Source organism: Plecotus auritus, assembly GCF_963455305.1.
Source record: "Plecotus auritus genome assembly, chromosome: 2".
In the NCBI taxonomy this organism is placed as follows: domain Eukaryota; kingdom Metazoa; phylum Chordata; class Mammalia; order Chiroptera; family Vespertilionidae; genus Plecotus; species Plecotus auritus.
Window position 1 is genome coordinate 47,161,872 of NC_137771.1, and position 13,904 is coordinate 47,175,775.

Consider the following 13,904-nt stretch of genomic DNA (forward strand, 5'->3'; position numbering starts at 1 on the left):
TACACAGTCTGTAGTGTCCTCTCTGTATAGAGCAAATGATTGAACTTAATCCTGAGAGTTACATCAAGACAAGAGAGAAAAATGAGTCTGTTGTTAATAGAACATGTGGACTGGAATTGGAATGGGAAAATTAGCTCTGAGTCTTGGTGGTGACCTCTCACAGGTCACATGTTCTATGCACTGCACTTTCTCTGATCGGCTTTCTTAGCTGTATTTGTGATGTTTGCTCCCTCAAAGCTCTGTGTGCAGAATCATACCCACTATTTACTGGGTGCTTCTATGTATATAACAGATGCTATGGTAAGTGCTTTATGTAACTTTTCACAAAAACTCTGGGTATTATTGTTTATATTGTACAGATGAAGAAACTGAGGGTAAGAAACATTAAACTTTACAGAGGTGATATAGCTAATGAGTCTTGTCCTTGAGATTGAATCCAGGTTTTCTGATTCCATTATCCATGCTCTTAATGGCTATATGCTTACCCACACACATATGACTATACATATAACCGTGAACATACACTAGGGAATGTGTAGTCCTCTATACACGTCTCTCTGTGTGTACGTGCATTCATACAGCTATATATTCCCTCCAATATGTATTGTGAGACTCATGGCCCCTCTGACTCCTTCTTTGGTTGCAATGACCACTTCTAACTGCCTTTTCCCCTCAGTGTTTCCTAAAGTAAATTTGTGAGAATGAAAATTTGCTTCAACAGCTGACCTGTTTGCCATGCCTTGGGTGCTATAGGCTGGCTTACTTTCATGCCACAGGCCCACCCTGGTCCAAGCTACCCCTCTGGGACACAATCAACTAATACTGAGCAGAGGCTGATGAAGGGGCAATTTCACTGACGTGGGCTGGGACTTTAAGGCTGGCAGTTTATGAGGCAACAATCTTTTATTGGCCTGTCATGTACCAGTATATGCTATGTGTGTAAACATTTTTTTCTAACACCAGACTCGTAGCTCAGAGCTTGCCATTTGGAGACCTGGGTTTCTACCCTGGCGCCACCAACTATAAGTTGTGTTACTTTGGGCTAATGACTTTATTTCTCTGAAACTTTTCCCCACTGACAACATGAATGTCACGTAGCCCTTTCTGGGTATTGAGAATGTATTGGGTATTGACGAAAACGCTAGAGCTCCCAGATGAATGAGTAACCATCTGGAGAGCTTGTTTGCAGTCTAACATGGTTCATGAGACTCATCTGGGTGGTGGGGTCTGTAAAATGCACATCTGGGACCTAGCCCACCTCCAGATTCTGTTCTGGCAGACTTGGGTTGAAGCACAGTATTTGCAGTGCAGTAGGTGCGCCCTAAGGCTACCTGTGGTCAGGGATTAGGGAGGAGAGAACAAGACTTTCAAATAATCACAATACTGCTTATTAACTGCTGGGGGACATTACTGCAGAGAGAAGAATCAAGAGCTACAATCAATACTAGGGGGACAGTGCCAGAGAAGGCTTCCCAGAGGTGACTCCCAGCTCAGTAGGAACTTACCAGGTGAAGAGAAGGGGAGGGCATTCAAGGCCACCAGCAAAGGTGTTTTCTGGGGGCTGGTGAGGATTTGGGGGCAGAGTAGCTTCAATAAGGCCAGAAAGGCAGATAAGCCAGCGCACAGAGAGCCTTATTTATTTTAAGTTTATTTCTCTGAGACGGGGCATCAGAAATGTTTAGGTTAGTGAGAGACAGGTTCAGACTTTACTTTTAGAAAGGTGATTTTGGTTTCAGTGTGGAGAATAGAATGTTGGGGGTGAGATGGACTGCCTGGAGACCTGAGAGGTGACAGTGGTCACAACCACAGGTGAGCTGTGATGAGGCGCTGAGGCCAGGCGGAGGGATACAGATGGAGAATGGGGATGGCTATGAGAGATAGCAGGAGTGTGTAGGCAGTGAAGCACCAGACTGGAAAAGGATGACATCCACCCCGTTTGCAGTCAGATGCAGATTTAGGTGGAGAGTAGGAAAAAAACAGGCATGAGTTTTGGTTCAGGTGTATCTAGTAGAGAAGTCAGTAAATAGTTGGACTCACTTGTTCATTCCAGCTCCAAGGGGAGACTGAGCTTTGTTTAGAAGTTTGCAAAAAGTCTGATGTCTTGGTGACAATTGAAGGCATGGGTGCACTGAGAGTTGTCAAAAATAACCCGAGGGTGATCAAAAGGAACATAGAATGGGTCCCCTCATAGTTAACGGTATACAAAAAATTGTCAAAAAATGAGAAGCCAAAGAAGGAGTTTCAGAAGGATAGCTTAGCAATGTGTGACAACTCTGGCGACAATGACCTTGAAGAATCCAATACAAAAAATTAATAGTGCTGAATGCCATTATTATTTTTGTTTTGTTTCTCTTCCACTTACCATCTGGCTAATCTTTTTTGCTTCACGGATAGATACACTATCAGCGCAATGGTATGACAATAAAAAACAAGTTACAGGATCCTCTCTCTACCAAATGTCAATTCAACTCTGGGGACAGAGGCAACGTGTAGATTTTTTTAAAAAATATATTTTATTGATATTTTACAGAGAGGAAGGGAGAGGGATAGAGAGCTAGAAACATCGATGAGAGAGAAACATCGATCAGCTGCCTCCTGCACACCTCCCCCTGGAGATGTACATGCCCTTGACCGGAATCGAACCCGGGACCCTTCAGTCCGCAGGCCGACGCTCTTTCCACTGAGCCAAACCGGTTTCGGCAGATTTTTTATCCTATTATTAATTCAAGAATCATGTTTACAGCACCTACTTTGGGCTTGGTCCTGAACTAAGTGTGGATGGTGGGGTGACGGATTGGTTACTGCCCCAAACAGGCTTATCTTAGTTCGGATATGTGTGAGTTATGTAAAGCAATCATGGCAGATATAAAATGATCTTGTGCAAGAGTCTGACTTGCCTCTCTCCAGGGGGCACAGAGTGGAGAGTGCCACAAAATGAAAACAGAGTATATAGCACAGACAACACTGATTTGGGAATTCAGATGACAGACACAATCAACCAGGTAAAACGGACCAGGGAAGGCTTACAGGAGGTGTGTTTGTAGCACGATCTAGTCAAAGACGTAAGACAGAAGGCTTTGCTGTAAAGTGAAGAGAGCACTATCTCCAGGTTCTAGTCCTGCTACCACCGCTCTCGGTAGCCCTGATCTTCCTGGGCATGGCTCTGTGTTGTAGGAACCCACAAGCAGCAAGCTCACAAGTCTGGAAGGAAGACGGCAGCTTTAATAACCCCCAGAGAGGCTCAGCCAGGCGTCAGGGGGAAACAGGAAGGTTAACCTTTCTTGCCTCCCATGCTCCAGAGAAATAGATGTGTGTGGCAAGCTCCGGTTCAGGTTCAGCAGTCTTGTTGACGTTTTTTGTTTTGTTTTGTCTTTGCTTTTGATGGGATCAGATGGTTCATTTTCAAAGAGAGACTGAAAGAACAATGTCATATATAAGAGCAAGAGTCTCGGAGTCAGACTTGTGCTTCAATTCTGGCTCTGTCTCTTACCCCCTGGGTGATCTTCTGGCAATTTATCCCACCTCTGTAAGCCTGTCTTTGTTACCTAAAAATTTGGGATAAAGATATGTACCTCATAGGGATGTGGTGGGGATTAAAGGATAATGTTACAAACCCCAGAGCACAATGCAGGGCACAAAGTAGCTGATTAAAAAAAAAGAAATCTGTTGATGCAACCAGTGCTAGCTATTGTTATTAACATCGAAGAAAAGCAGAGGATGCATACACGGCAGTCCCCTCCTTCCCAAAGCTCTGCTGGGCAGAAAGCCAGCGTCCTGGAACTTAAAGGGATTTTGGGATGGGGGGAACCTTGAACGGGTGGGATCCTGGAGTCCCTCGCGTTGGCAGAGGCGGGGAGAGCTAGGGTGGGTCGCAGTGCCCGGCAACCGGAGGGTACAAGTGACCCAGCCCTGGCAGGGCTGGTACCCGGGAAGACAGCCTTTTCTCCTGCCTCTGGCGTCTCCGGGGGCCAGTTCTGGGGCGGGAGTGAGGGAAAGAGAGGAGGGGCGACTGGGGGAATTTCCCCGCCTCTCTTGCTCCTTCCATAAATCACCGCAGTCTCGGTGGCGGCGGAGCCGGGAAGTGCGCGGAGCCGGAGCGCAGCGTGGTGGCACCAGACACCTCCCTTTTCCCCACCGCTTTCTTTCTTTCTGTTCTTTTTCTTTCTTTCTTTTTTTTTTTTTTCAAACCTCCCCCTCTCCCTTCTCGCTCGGTGGCTGCCCTGGCCCAGCAGCCCGATTGCCGCTCCGCCTCCGCTGGGTGCTGCCGGCCGCCCTCGCCGCTGCCGCCTCCCTGCGCCCGGACTCCGGGAAGCGAAAGCTCGGCGGCTCCCGGCTTGCGCCCCGACTGTCAGACCCGCAGCTGCACGGCCCGCGCCCCTGGGGTCAGGCGCCGCCGTTCCTCCCGACGCCACAGCGTCGCGGGGCCGCGCTGGTGTCCCGGGGACCGCTTGGGGGCCGCTTCCTCTCCCGCCCGCCGCTGGAGCTGCTGATGGTGGCCGCCCGCGCTCCCGCGCTGAAGCCGGGCGCCCCCTAAGTTTGGAAGCCGCCGCGGCGCGCGCAGAGGCGTCTGGACCAGGGGAAGAAAGTTTTGCGGGGTGCGCCGAGCGGGCCCTGGGCGCACCTCCGTGGCTCTCTCCCCGCTTCCCGGTGCCCGGAGCCCGTTGGCGGGGAGTGGGGGGAGGCAGCATGGCCCGCGAGCCGGAGGAAGAGGAGCCGGCGGGGGCGGCCGCCCTGGCCCGCGGCTGCCGGGGCTTGCCCAGCCGGGCCGGGGCGGGAGCGCTGCAGCCGTCCCTCTGGCTGTTCTGCGTGGTCGCGTGCTGGCTGCTGGGCGCGGTGGCCCACGCCGACTTCTCCATCCTGGACGAGGCGCAAGTGCTGGCGAGCCAGATGCGGAGGCTAGCGGCAGAGGAGCTGGGGGTCGTCACCATGCAGGTAAGGGGCCCCCCATTACGCCCCCAACCTTGCCAGGCATTCTGCCTCTCCTGCGCAGAGCCCCTTCCCTAGTGCAGGTCCCCTTGACCGTGCACCAATCTCTCTGGCACGCACAGCCCCCCTCCCCCTTCCACCGGATACCTCTGTTCTCTGCACAGGGTCCCCCCACGCCCATATGCACACCCACTCTTCCTTGCACTCAGGTACTCTTCCCTTTTTCCTCTCCAGAAGCCCTTGCCCTTTGCACGGGACCCACTTTCCCTCCCACCCAGCTCTTTTATCTCTGCAAGGATTCTCCGATTCCCTTGCACCTCCTTCCCTGATGTGCACGATTCTCCTCCTCCGTCTGGTTTTTACCCCGTCGCCCCTGCAAACTTCCCTTCCCTCTTTGTGTACCCATCCCGGGGCAGACGGCCCCGCCTGGCTCGGATGATTTTCCGAGGCCCCCAGCCTACCCCTGACCACCTCCTCGTGTCCACCCCTACCGCGCGCGTATTCATGGGCGCCGGGAGGGAAGGCACCAGTAGGGGAGGCACCCGCAGCTGCTCCCAGCCCACCTGGGTCCCTGCGGAGAGAGGCTCTGAGCGGACTCCGAGCTCCCCGTCCCTGCCTGGGTGCACTGGGGGAGGGGTTGGCTTGGTAGATTCCTGGCGGATTCCCGACTCTTGTCCTGGCGGGGGAGACTTTTGTTGTTATTGCTATTGTCCCTTGCGTGCTGTCCGCTGTACGATTTTTGTTTTGTTTTGTACCTGCCTTTTGGGGGTGGGGGGTGGGAACACAGTGAATGAGGTTCCTATTTTTCCAGTTTGTTTACCGTGCTGTTCCTCCCCGGGCGGGGAAGGGGGCTTCCAAAAGAATGAGCGGGTCTAATAAGGAATCCTAATAACCAACAACACAGCAGTAGTAAACATTGCTGCACAGCAACCACCTGGAGATTCTGTCCCGCCGTTATTTTAACCTACGACTTGACTGGTAAGGCCCCCTAGATTAGGCGAGGTTGAGATGACATTAGGAGTCTGAAACCTTTGCTATAATGTTCTTCAGGAAAACAACCTCTATGCCTTCTAACAACAACAATGGTGATGAACGTGGTCTTCGAAAGAACGAAGTTTCCAGGAATGTGTTCTTGGAATAGGCTTCAGAATTCGATTTTACTGTGACCACCAGTCCACCTCCCACCAGGAGGGAGAGGTGTTTTGAGTCACTTAGGCGGGGTTTTGTGTCGCTTTGGTAGGATTCAGGTTTCTGACGCCTTTTTTTTTTTTTTAACCCTCTTCCCTGCGACCTCCCCAGCCTCCTCCCAGGATGATGCAGTTTTCCCAAAGCAAGTTCTGCAGACCTTTTACACTAAAGTGAACGACAATTAGAATTACTATTATTATTTTCTAACAGTTAGGTGAGGTTGAAGAGTGGTTGGTTTGCTTGAAGGAGAATTCTGTACAGTATATCTTTGCAGACAGCAGCCCTGAAGTGCAATAGAGTCTGGTTCTTCATTTGCATAGTAATAGACAAGCTTTTAAGTTACCCCACTTAACTGCCCTTTTCTATGCAGAACTTTCAGGTTCAGATCTAGTTATAATTTTCTTCCATAGACATTTTCTGATCTGTGATGATTGTTGACAGAGTTCTTAGGAGTGAAGCGGCTGTTAGAGGAAATAGAACTAAAATGTTAGGAAGAACACTGGTGAATGTTTCAATTTAGAGCACAAGCAATTGCATTTTTTGCATGGAGGCACCTCTTTTAATAAAGGACACTTCATGTGTTGCTGTGTTGGACTGTGCTTGTAAGATTAGTAGGCATTTGTCACCTTCAGCCCGTAACTGGGGCTGGACAAGGGAACCCTAGGTTTGTGGGGTTTTTTTACCCCCTTCTCCATATAAGCTAAGGGCTTGCTTTCTCTAAGATGCTGACAGCAGTTTTACTGTTTCTCACCCGATCCTTGACAAAAGGTGAAATCGGATCCTAACACATTGTCATTTAGGTAGGGATCCAAAGCAAATGTAGTTTTAAAAGGCTTGCTCTGTTGAAAAGGAGACACTTTAGAAAAAAGCCCTAATCAGTGGGGGGTTTGTGCCCAAATGGCCCTTTATCTCCTCCCAACTGGCCTCTTTCTAACACCTTTGCAACCTCATTGTGGAAACTGGCCTCCTGGGGACAGGGTTTTGTCTGGCAAAATGTGAAGTGGCTTCTCTCCTTTTTTGAAAGGAGAAGCACATACTGTATTTAATATTTAAATTCCTCTTCTTGAGCTGTACATTGATCTGCCACTTGCCTCCATCTGGGAAAATTGGGAAGAGTCTCTTTTTAATTTTGTAAGCCTGCCAGCTTTTTGGGGGGTGAGGGGGTACTTGTAAAATAAAATCTAAGGCAGGTTAGGTTTTTGACCCATAGAACAAAGATTGTGATCCTCACATTTCCCTCTGTAATCCTCTGGAATTTGTTCAGTGGGACTGACATTTTGTGGGGTTAGTGACCTAAAGTGCAGATTATATAGTCCTCCCTGTGGAATGCTGAATTTTATAGCTGCAAACCTAATCTGTTGTTCTAAGGTAGGAAGCCACATGTGGACATTAAGGTGAGCTGGGCAGACTTCCATGTGAGGAGGCTGGGGAAAGCTTGTGTCTCTTTACAGAAAAAAAAAAAATGCCCTCCCTTGATGAAGGCATTGACTCCTTTCATTTGACCTTGGCATTTCCAGCTCAGTGCAGACCTTTCTGGACAGCATCTTATTTGATGAGAAACGTCAAAGTCAGTATATATGTAAAAAGCCTTCGTTCAGACTTTTAAATTGCTCCTGTTGAGGCCGAAATTCTCCAAAGACCTTTTTTTTTTTTTTTTTTTTAGTTTTGAGAAATGGCAAAGTAAGTCCTGAAGCGAGGCCTACTGCACATTTCGAATGGCAGCACATACACTGCTCACAGGAGGTTGCAAGGGGTAATTTTACAAAAACAAAAACCAGGCCTTCTTTCAGCGCTGTAGTTTCCCATGACAAGTTCTTATGCTTGCTGATAGAGAAGACAGTTTGAAAAGCGGTCCATCTTAAAGATTTTCTTGGAAAGGTTTCTTTCCTGGAGGCTGCCTGCTCTTGTTTTTGTTGTTGTTGTTCCTTTTTAGTAATGGAGAAAAAATTTTTAAAGTCTTGAAATGATTGGCACCAGCTAATTGTGCCAGTGTCCTGGGAAAGCTGTCACTGAATACTGACCCCCTGGCAGCAGGCATCATACATCATGGGTAAAAGTCAAAAAACCTAATCATCGTTTCCTCAGGGGTCTGGTTGAGTGAAACCATCTCCGTTGTGATCTGGGGAGCAGAGAGTGACTGTGTCCAGGGAGACTTGCGCTTCTGCTTCTTCACTCATGCAACACGTTTTTATCAAGCAGCATCGTGGAGGGGAAAGAACTCTACATTGGGTTCCAGTGTCGCCCCTTGCAAGTGGGATGATCTTCATCTGCAAATTTGGGAATGGTGTTTCTTCCCAGAGATTTGCTCTGTGGGAAGAGTGCATGTGAAGGCACCTGTTCATGGGAGGCTGGGGCTGGGAAATGTTGATGGGTGTGGTTGTTCTTAAATGGAGAACTATTCATTGAAAGCTTACTGTGCACAGAGCACTATGCTGGTGTTAAGCAGATTTACAAGGAGGTATTCCGGCACAGCCCCTTACATTTATAATCTGGAGGAGGAGGTAAGATAGCATGCACAGGTAAAACAGTTAAGCAACAATGCTTGCTTGTTAGAAGGCATGTCTGGCTTCTGGGAGCCATTTCACCAGGCACTTATAAGGCCCATTTAACATTATATGACAATACAGGCTTCCTAACAGCGAGGGCCTGGCACACAGCCAGTGTGCCCGCCTTGATGTTAGCTCTAACACAGCTCTGCTGGGCTGGGCATAGTCACTGTGAACTTGGCAGGCACACCAGCAGGTTGGTCAGACAGCTGCTGTATGTGGCCTGGAAGGGGGGTGGTGGGAGGTCCTTCCAGTAGAGGCAGAAGAAATACCAGAAGCACAAACTAGAGCTTTCACTCCAATTGCAGAAAGAGCAGCAGCCGGGACAGATGTGATTTCAGAAACTGAAGGGCTCAGCTGGGGTGTGGTGTTCGCTGAAAATATAGAGCACTGTAAATAGTGGCTGCAGCTGAAAGTGAAAGGGCGGCCTCCTTTGTATGCAATTGGACAGCATTGCATAAGTGCATCGTTCATTTTTGCAACCAATGTTCAGCAAACTTTGAAGGAGGGGGCTTCTGCTCTATGAGGGGCCTTGGGTTAGACTAAGCTGGGCAAGTAAGGTGAATAAGGCCTGATCCGTGCCCTTAGCTTTCAACTGATGATGGAGACATACAAAAGCAGGTGTTATGATATCGGAGGTTAGTGAGAGGCAGAGAGGTTTTAGAATGCAGTGGGTTAGTGCCATGGTGGAGAGAGGAACAGGGCATTATGGGAATACAGAAGAGGGCTGCCCAAGTCCATATGGTGAGGTCATAGAAGGTGGCTAGTCCTCTCTCGGTCTTTCAGTGAACTGTCTGCATACACAGGCCAATCCTGAACTCAGCAGCAGCTTCAAACATGAAGGGTATCCAAATCAGTAGTTCATCAGACACTTCTAATTCCCTTTGATGGCACTGGACAAGGTAGTTGGCATATCTTTAAATGCCTGAATAGGGGGTGGCTGTGACTCTGTGTGTCTTCATGTGACCTCATGTCTTGTTTCTTTGGCCATCACCCCTGGAGCTTCTGTGGTTACTGGACATAAACATCTTGGTGCCTTTCCTGTAACTGCATGCTGATACACAGTGATGTTTAGGTAAGGTTTGTATTTTTCCTAAAATAATGTCCATTATACCAGGAACGTCATGTTTTGGATGCTTTGAATGTCTGCTTAGGCTATATAGAATGTTTTAGAGGTGAGAAATCACCTGTATTTGCAAATAATATGGTTTGATTCTATCTATGCCTTGTGCACAGTATAAAGCTTAGTGAAAAACCTGCTGACTTGCTCTCTTCTGAAATTGAATATTTGGAGTAGAAGGAAGTTGACAATTGATGGATGACTGATTTGAACTTGGTCAGCATGAGCCCAAGAAAAAGCATGTTGAATGACTTCTGATGGAGTATCCCAGTTGTGCTTAGGACTTCCTTCCCTTCCTCTCCACTAATACCTGTCTTACAGCTGGCATCCTCGCCTGTGCTTATGCTTTTCATGCCAATCATGCTTGAGTCTGGAGGGGTGTGGGGGAGGGGAAGGAGATGGCTTCACACTTTATAACTTGGTGCTATTTCTGGTTGCTGCTTGAGGAGTTCCTTCCTTGAGCTTAAGTGGATGAGCAGACAGGAACCTTGCAGAACTCTGGAATTTTGGGGATTATGTGCAGTGGGGTTTACTTTGCATCTGTTTGGACCCGGTGTAAAAACGTGTTGAAATCCAAAATATTGAAGGGGCAACAGTTTAAAAGTAAATTCTTACTTTTCAATTACAGTTGACATTCAGGGACAACAGTTTTGAGTCAGTTCATTTTTAACTCCGTACTTTCCAGCATGTTACTAAAGTGCCCTGAACTTTAGCAGTGTCTTCATGCTTCACTTGGTTAATGGAGAGAAATATATTTATAAAGTGTCTAGCACAAGATCTAACATAGGAACCGTCAGTAAACAGACATTCATGTGGGACAGTCTGTAGTGCCAGGGTACAGAACCTGGAAGGCGACCAACATGTCGCCCCCAGGCCTGGATGAAACTGAAATCTAGTCATTGGCACCTGCATATTTCAGTGTGGTCAATCCTCTGTCCCAGGGGTTTGCAAAGTGTGGCGCACAGACCTCAGGGATGTGGTGCAGAACTACCCCTTGGGGTTTGTGAAGAAAATATTAGGCCTGTTATTCATAGTTATTTATTTACTTTTAAAGTTTTTTATGTCAAAGATTTGAAAAACAATATACCCAAGTAAAGAGAACAGCATTAAAATTCCCCTGTACCTTCTCCAGCTTCAACAGTTATTAACTTGTGGTCAGGTTGGTTTCATCTCTGCCTCCACCCAGTCTTTCCCTCCCCCGTGATTATTTTGAAGTAAATTCCAGACAGCACATCATTTCATCCATAAAATCTTTTATTGTGTCCTTCTTTAATTTATATATTTCTAAATGTTTTATAATATACATAATATTGGTACGCTAGCATGAAGAATTTTCAGTCCACAAATAAATACAAATATTTTGGAGGGTGTATCGTTACAGATTTTTTTTTTGTGATGATATGTCTAGCCCTTTATAGACAGCTAGTATTTTTGCCCGGCAATCTCTTCAGCCTTCCAGATGTAATGCCCAATCTTCTTTCGGGGACCTCCTCTGGGATCCTTTTTTTTCTCCCTTACACATGCCATCTGGCCCTCGTTTTCAGGCTGGGCTTCCCCACAAGGCTGCGAGGTTCCATGTTTTCTTAGTGCCATGCAGTGTGAACCATGGTTTCTTACTCCTGTTCGCTCCCCCTCCCGAGGAGGAAGGAGAGAAAAAGGGACTAGGCAGGGTGAGCTGTAGGTGGGAGAGAGGGGAGGGTTGACAAGGAAAAGCTGGGCTAGATACATATTTGTCTAATAAGTATCCTGTTACCACATATTCACTGAGCCCCTCATTTTGCAGAATTGGGGGCTGGAAGAGGGCAGGAGACGTATAGGACATCCACCTCGCCTCTGAGAGCTCACGCCTTATCAGGGAGGCTAAGCCAATTTGTATAGGTCAAGCCAGTGTAGAAAGAAATTCTAAAATATGGGATCTAGATGACAGTCAGAGTCACTGAATCCAACATCTACACGGGGTCAGTTGGACAAATGAGTGATGTGGGCCAGGTACAGGCCAGTAAAGACTGGTGTTTGCTGTTGTACACTGGAGGGCACGTGCCAGAGAAGCAGGTGCTGAACAGCTCCTGCAATTACTACCATTGGCATTGTGGGTCCACTGTTGCCACATGACTCTGTGTGTGTGTTTTTTGTTTGTTTTTTTCACGAGAAGCTGGATATCTGGTTTTTAGACAGAATCTCTTGATTCTGAAAATATTGGCTACTAATTCAGATTTTAAAAAGCAAACAAACAATAAACAGTGTGTGAGCCAGACCCAACATGTCTGCAGGCCAGAGGCCACCGGTTTACAGTGACTGGATTAGAATGATTCACTGGGTCCCAGGAGGTGACATCGGTGCTGGTGTGTAAAGGTTATGGGGAAGCAAGTTTCTGTGTGATAGAAAGGAAGACATTCTGATAGAAGAGTTCTCAATTGGATTGCTTCGGGAGGTGAGCTGCCCGTCATCATAATTACTTGAAATAGTTGTTGGATGTTTACTTGGTGCCAGGTTCATTTCTGACACAACGAAGGCTATGAGAGAGGAGGATGCTTAGAGGAAGTATGTTAACCTTTTGGTGGAATGGGGAGGGATTCTGGGAGTCCTCCTGATAAAGGGAATGAATAGGAGTTGGTTAGTCAAAGAATGGAGTTCCCAGAAGTCTCCTTGGTAATGGCACCTTCCAGGAAAGGAAAGGTGGCGTTAAGGTTTGGAGGTTAAAGAGCTACAGGGAAGGATGGGTGCGAACAGGGCAGAGAAGTAGACAGAAGTCACACATCCTGAGATCCTTGGGGCTTACCTGTCAGTTGTGACTTACATGGCAGGTAACAGAACACCCCATTTATATTGACTTGAATAAGAAAGGAAACTACTGCCTCATGGAGATTAGGGCTCAAACAATATTTCTCGTTCTTTGCATGCCCATGGCTGGCAGTAGCTCACCGGTGTTTGAGTTGGGAACTAGCTGCTGAGTTTCTTATATTTGGAGATGTGCTCTGGGAGAGAGGACCTGGAAATCTGGAGGAAGCCTGGTCCCTATATCTCAGATGAAGCGATTTAGGATTCAGCCACCAGCGGGCAGAGCCTGCACCATATCGAGGCTCTGCCTCCCTAAGTTCAGTTCAAGGAGGGCCTTTGTGGTCTTCCTGCTCTGGTTCGCAGACTGGCTGGTCTGCTTCCCACTGTGGTCTTGTGGTCTCCCTGACGGGCTGTACGAATCCAGGCTCAGCAGGCCTGTCCTTGGCATGCCTTGTCTCTTTGACCTCCCAGGCCTTGTCTCACTGGGTGGCATGGGAACCGGGAAGGACTAGAAAGAAAGTCAAATCTACCTCCCTCATTTACAGATGAGAAACAGGCCCTGTGGGAAAGTGGCTCTCTGAGATCACACCAGTAGTAAGTGGTAGACTTAGAACTCAAGTGTTAGTTTTAGGACTCTTGCTTCTTGAGCCCTTTCACAATACTGTGCTATTCTGCCTGGCTGGTGTGGTCAGTGGTTGAGCATCGAACTATGAACCAGGAGATCACTGGGCACTGAATGAGGGCACATGCCTGGGTTGCAGGCTCGATCCCTATTAGGGGGCGTGCAGGAGGCAGCTGATGAATGATTCTCTCTCACCATTGATGTTTCTATCTCTCTTCCTCTCCCTTCCTCTTTGAAATCAATAAAAACATATTTAACAAAACAAAAACAATACTATACTATCTTTCGGGAGCTCTATTTTTCCAAGACAAGATTCCCTTAAAATGGAAGCAACCTTGCATTCCTCTCTTGGAAAAAAAAAAAAAAAGTTTGGCTTAGTTATTTTACGGCTGAGAACTTAAAGCTGATAGTCTAATTTGTCAGCTGACTGGGTTTGTTTTTTTCAAAGTTAAGTTGTTATTTAAATACCTAGAAGTCAGTGAGCCACTGTAGAAACACAAAAAATCGGAGACTTATTGCAGTGTTTTTACATATTTTTTAAAAGAGCAAATGTAAATGGTCAATAGCTATTTATAATTGTGAACCTGTACCACCAAAATTAAATTTTTTATTAAAAAGGTAAAGAATAAAAAAATAAACAAAAACTTAGTCTATTTTGGAATTGAATTTCAGGACCTGCATCTCTCTTCATAGTCACCAGGAGTAAGAAGTAAGTTTGTTCTTT

General features: G+C 47.2%; 1 protein-coding gene across 1 annotated transcript in view; it reads left to right on the top strand.

The window, feature by feature from the left end:
- The first annotated feature begins 4,082 nt into the window (after positions 1–4,082).
- Positions 4,083–13,904, top strand: part of CACHD1 (cache domain containing 1) — a 244,434-nt gene continuing 234,612 nt past the window's right edge. Inside the window, exon 1 of the mRNA XM_080656375.1 lies at positions 4,083–4,932. Coding sequence (XP_080512501.1) covers positions 4,687–4,932 — 246 coding nt within the window. The 5' untranslated portion in view covers positions 4,083–4,686. The remainder of the gene's footprint in view (positions 4,933–13,904) is intronic.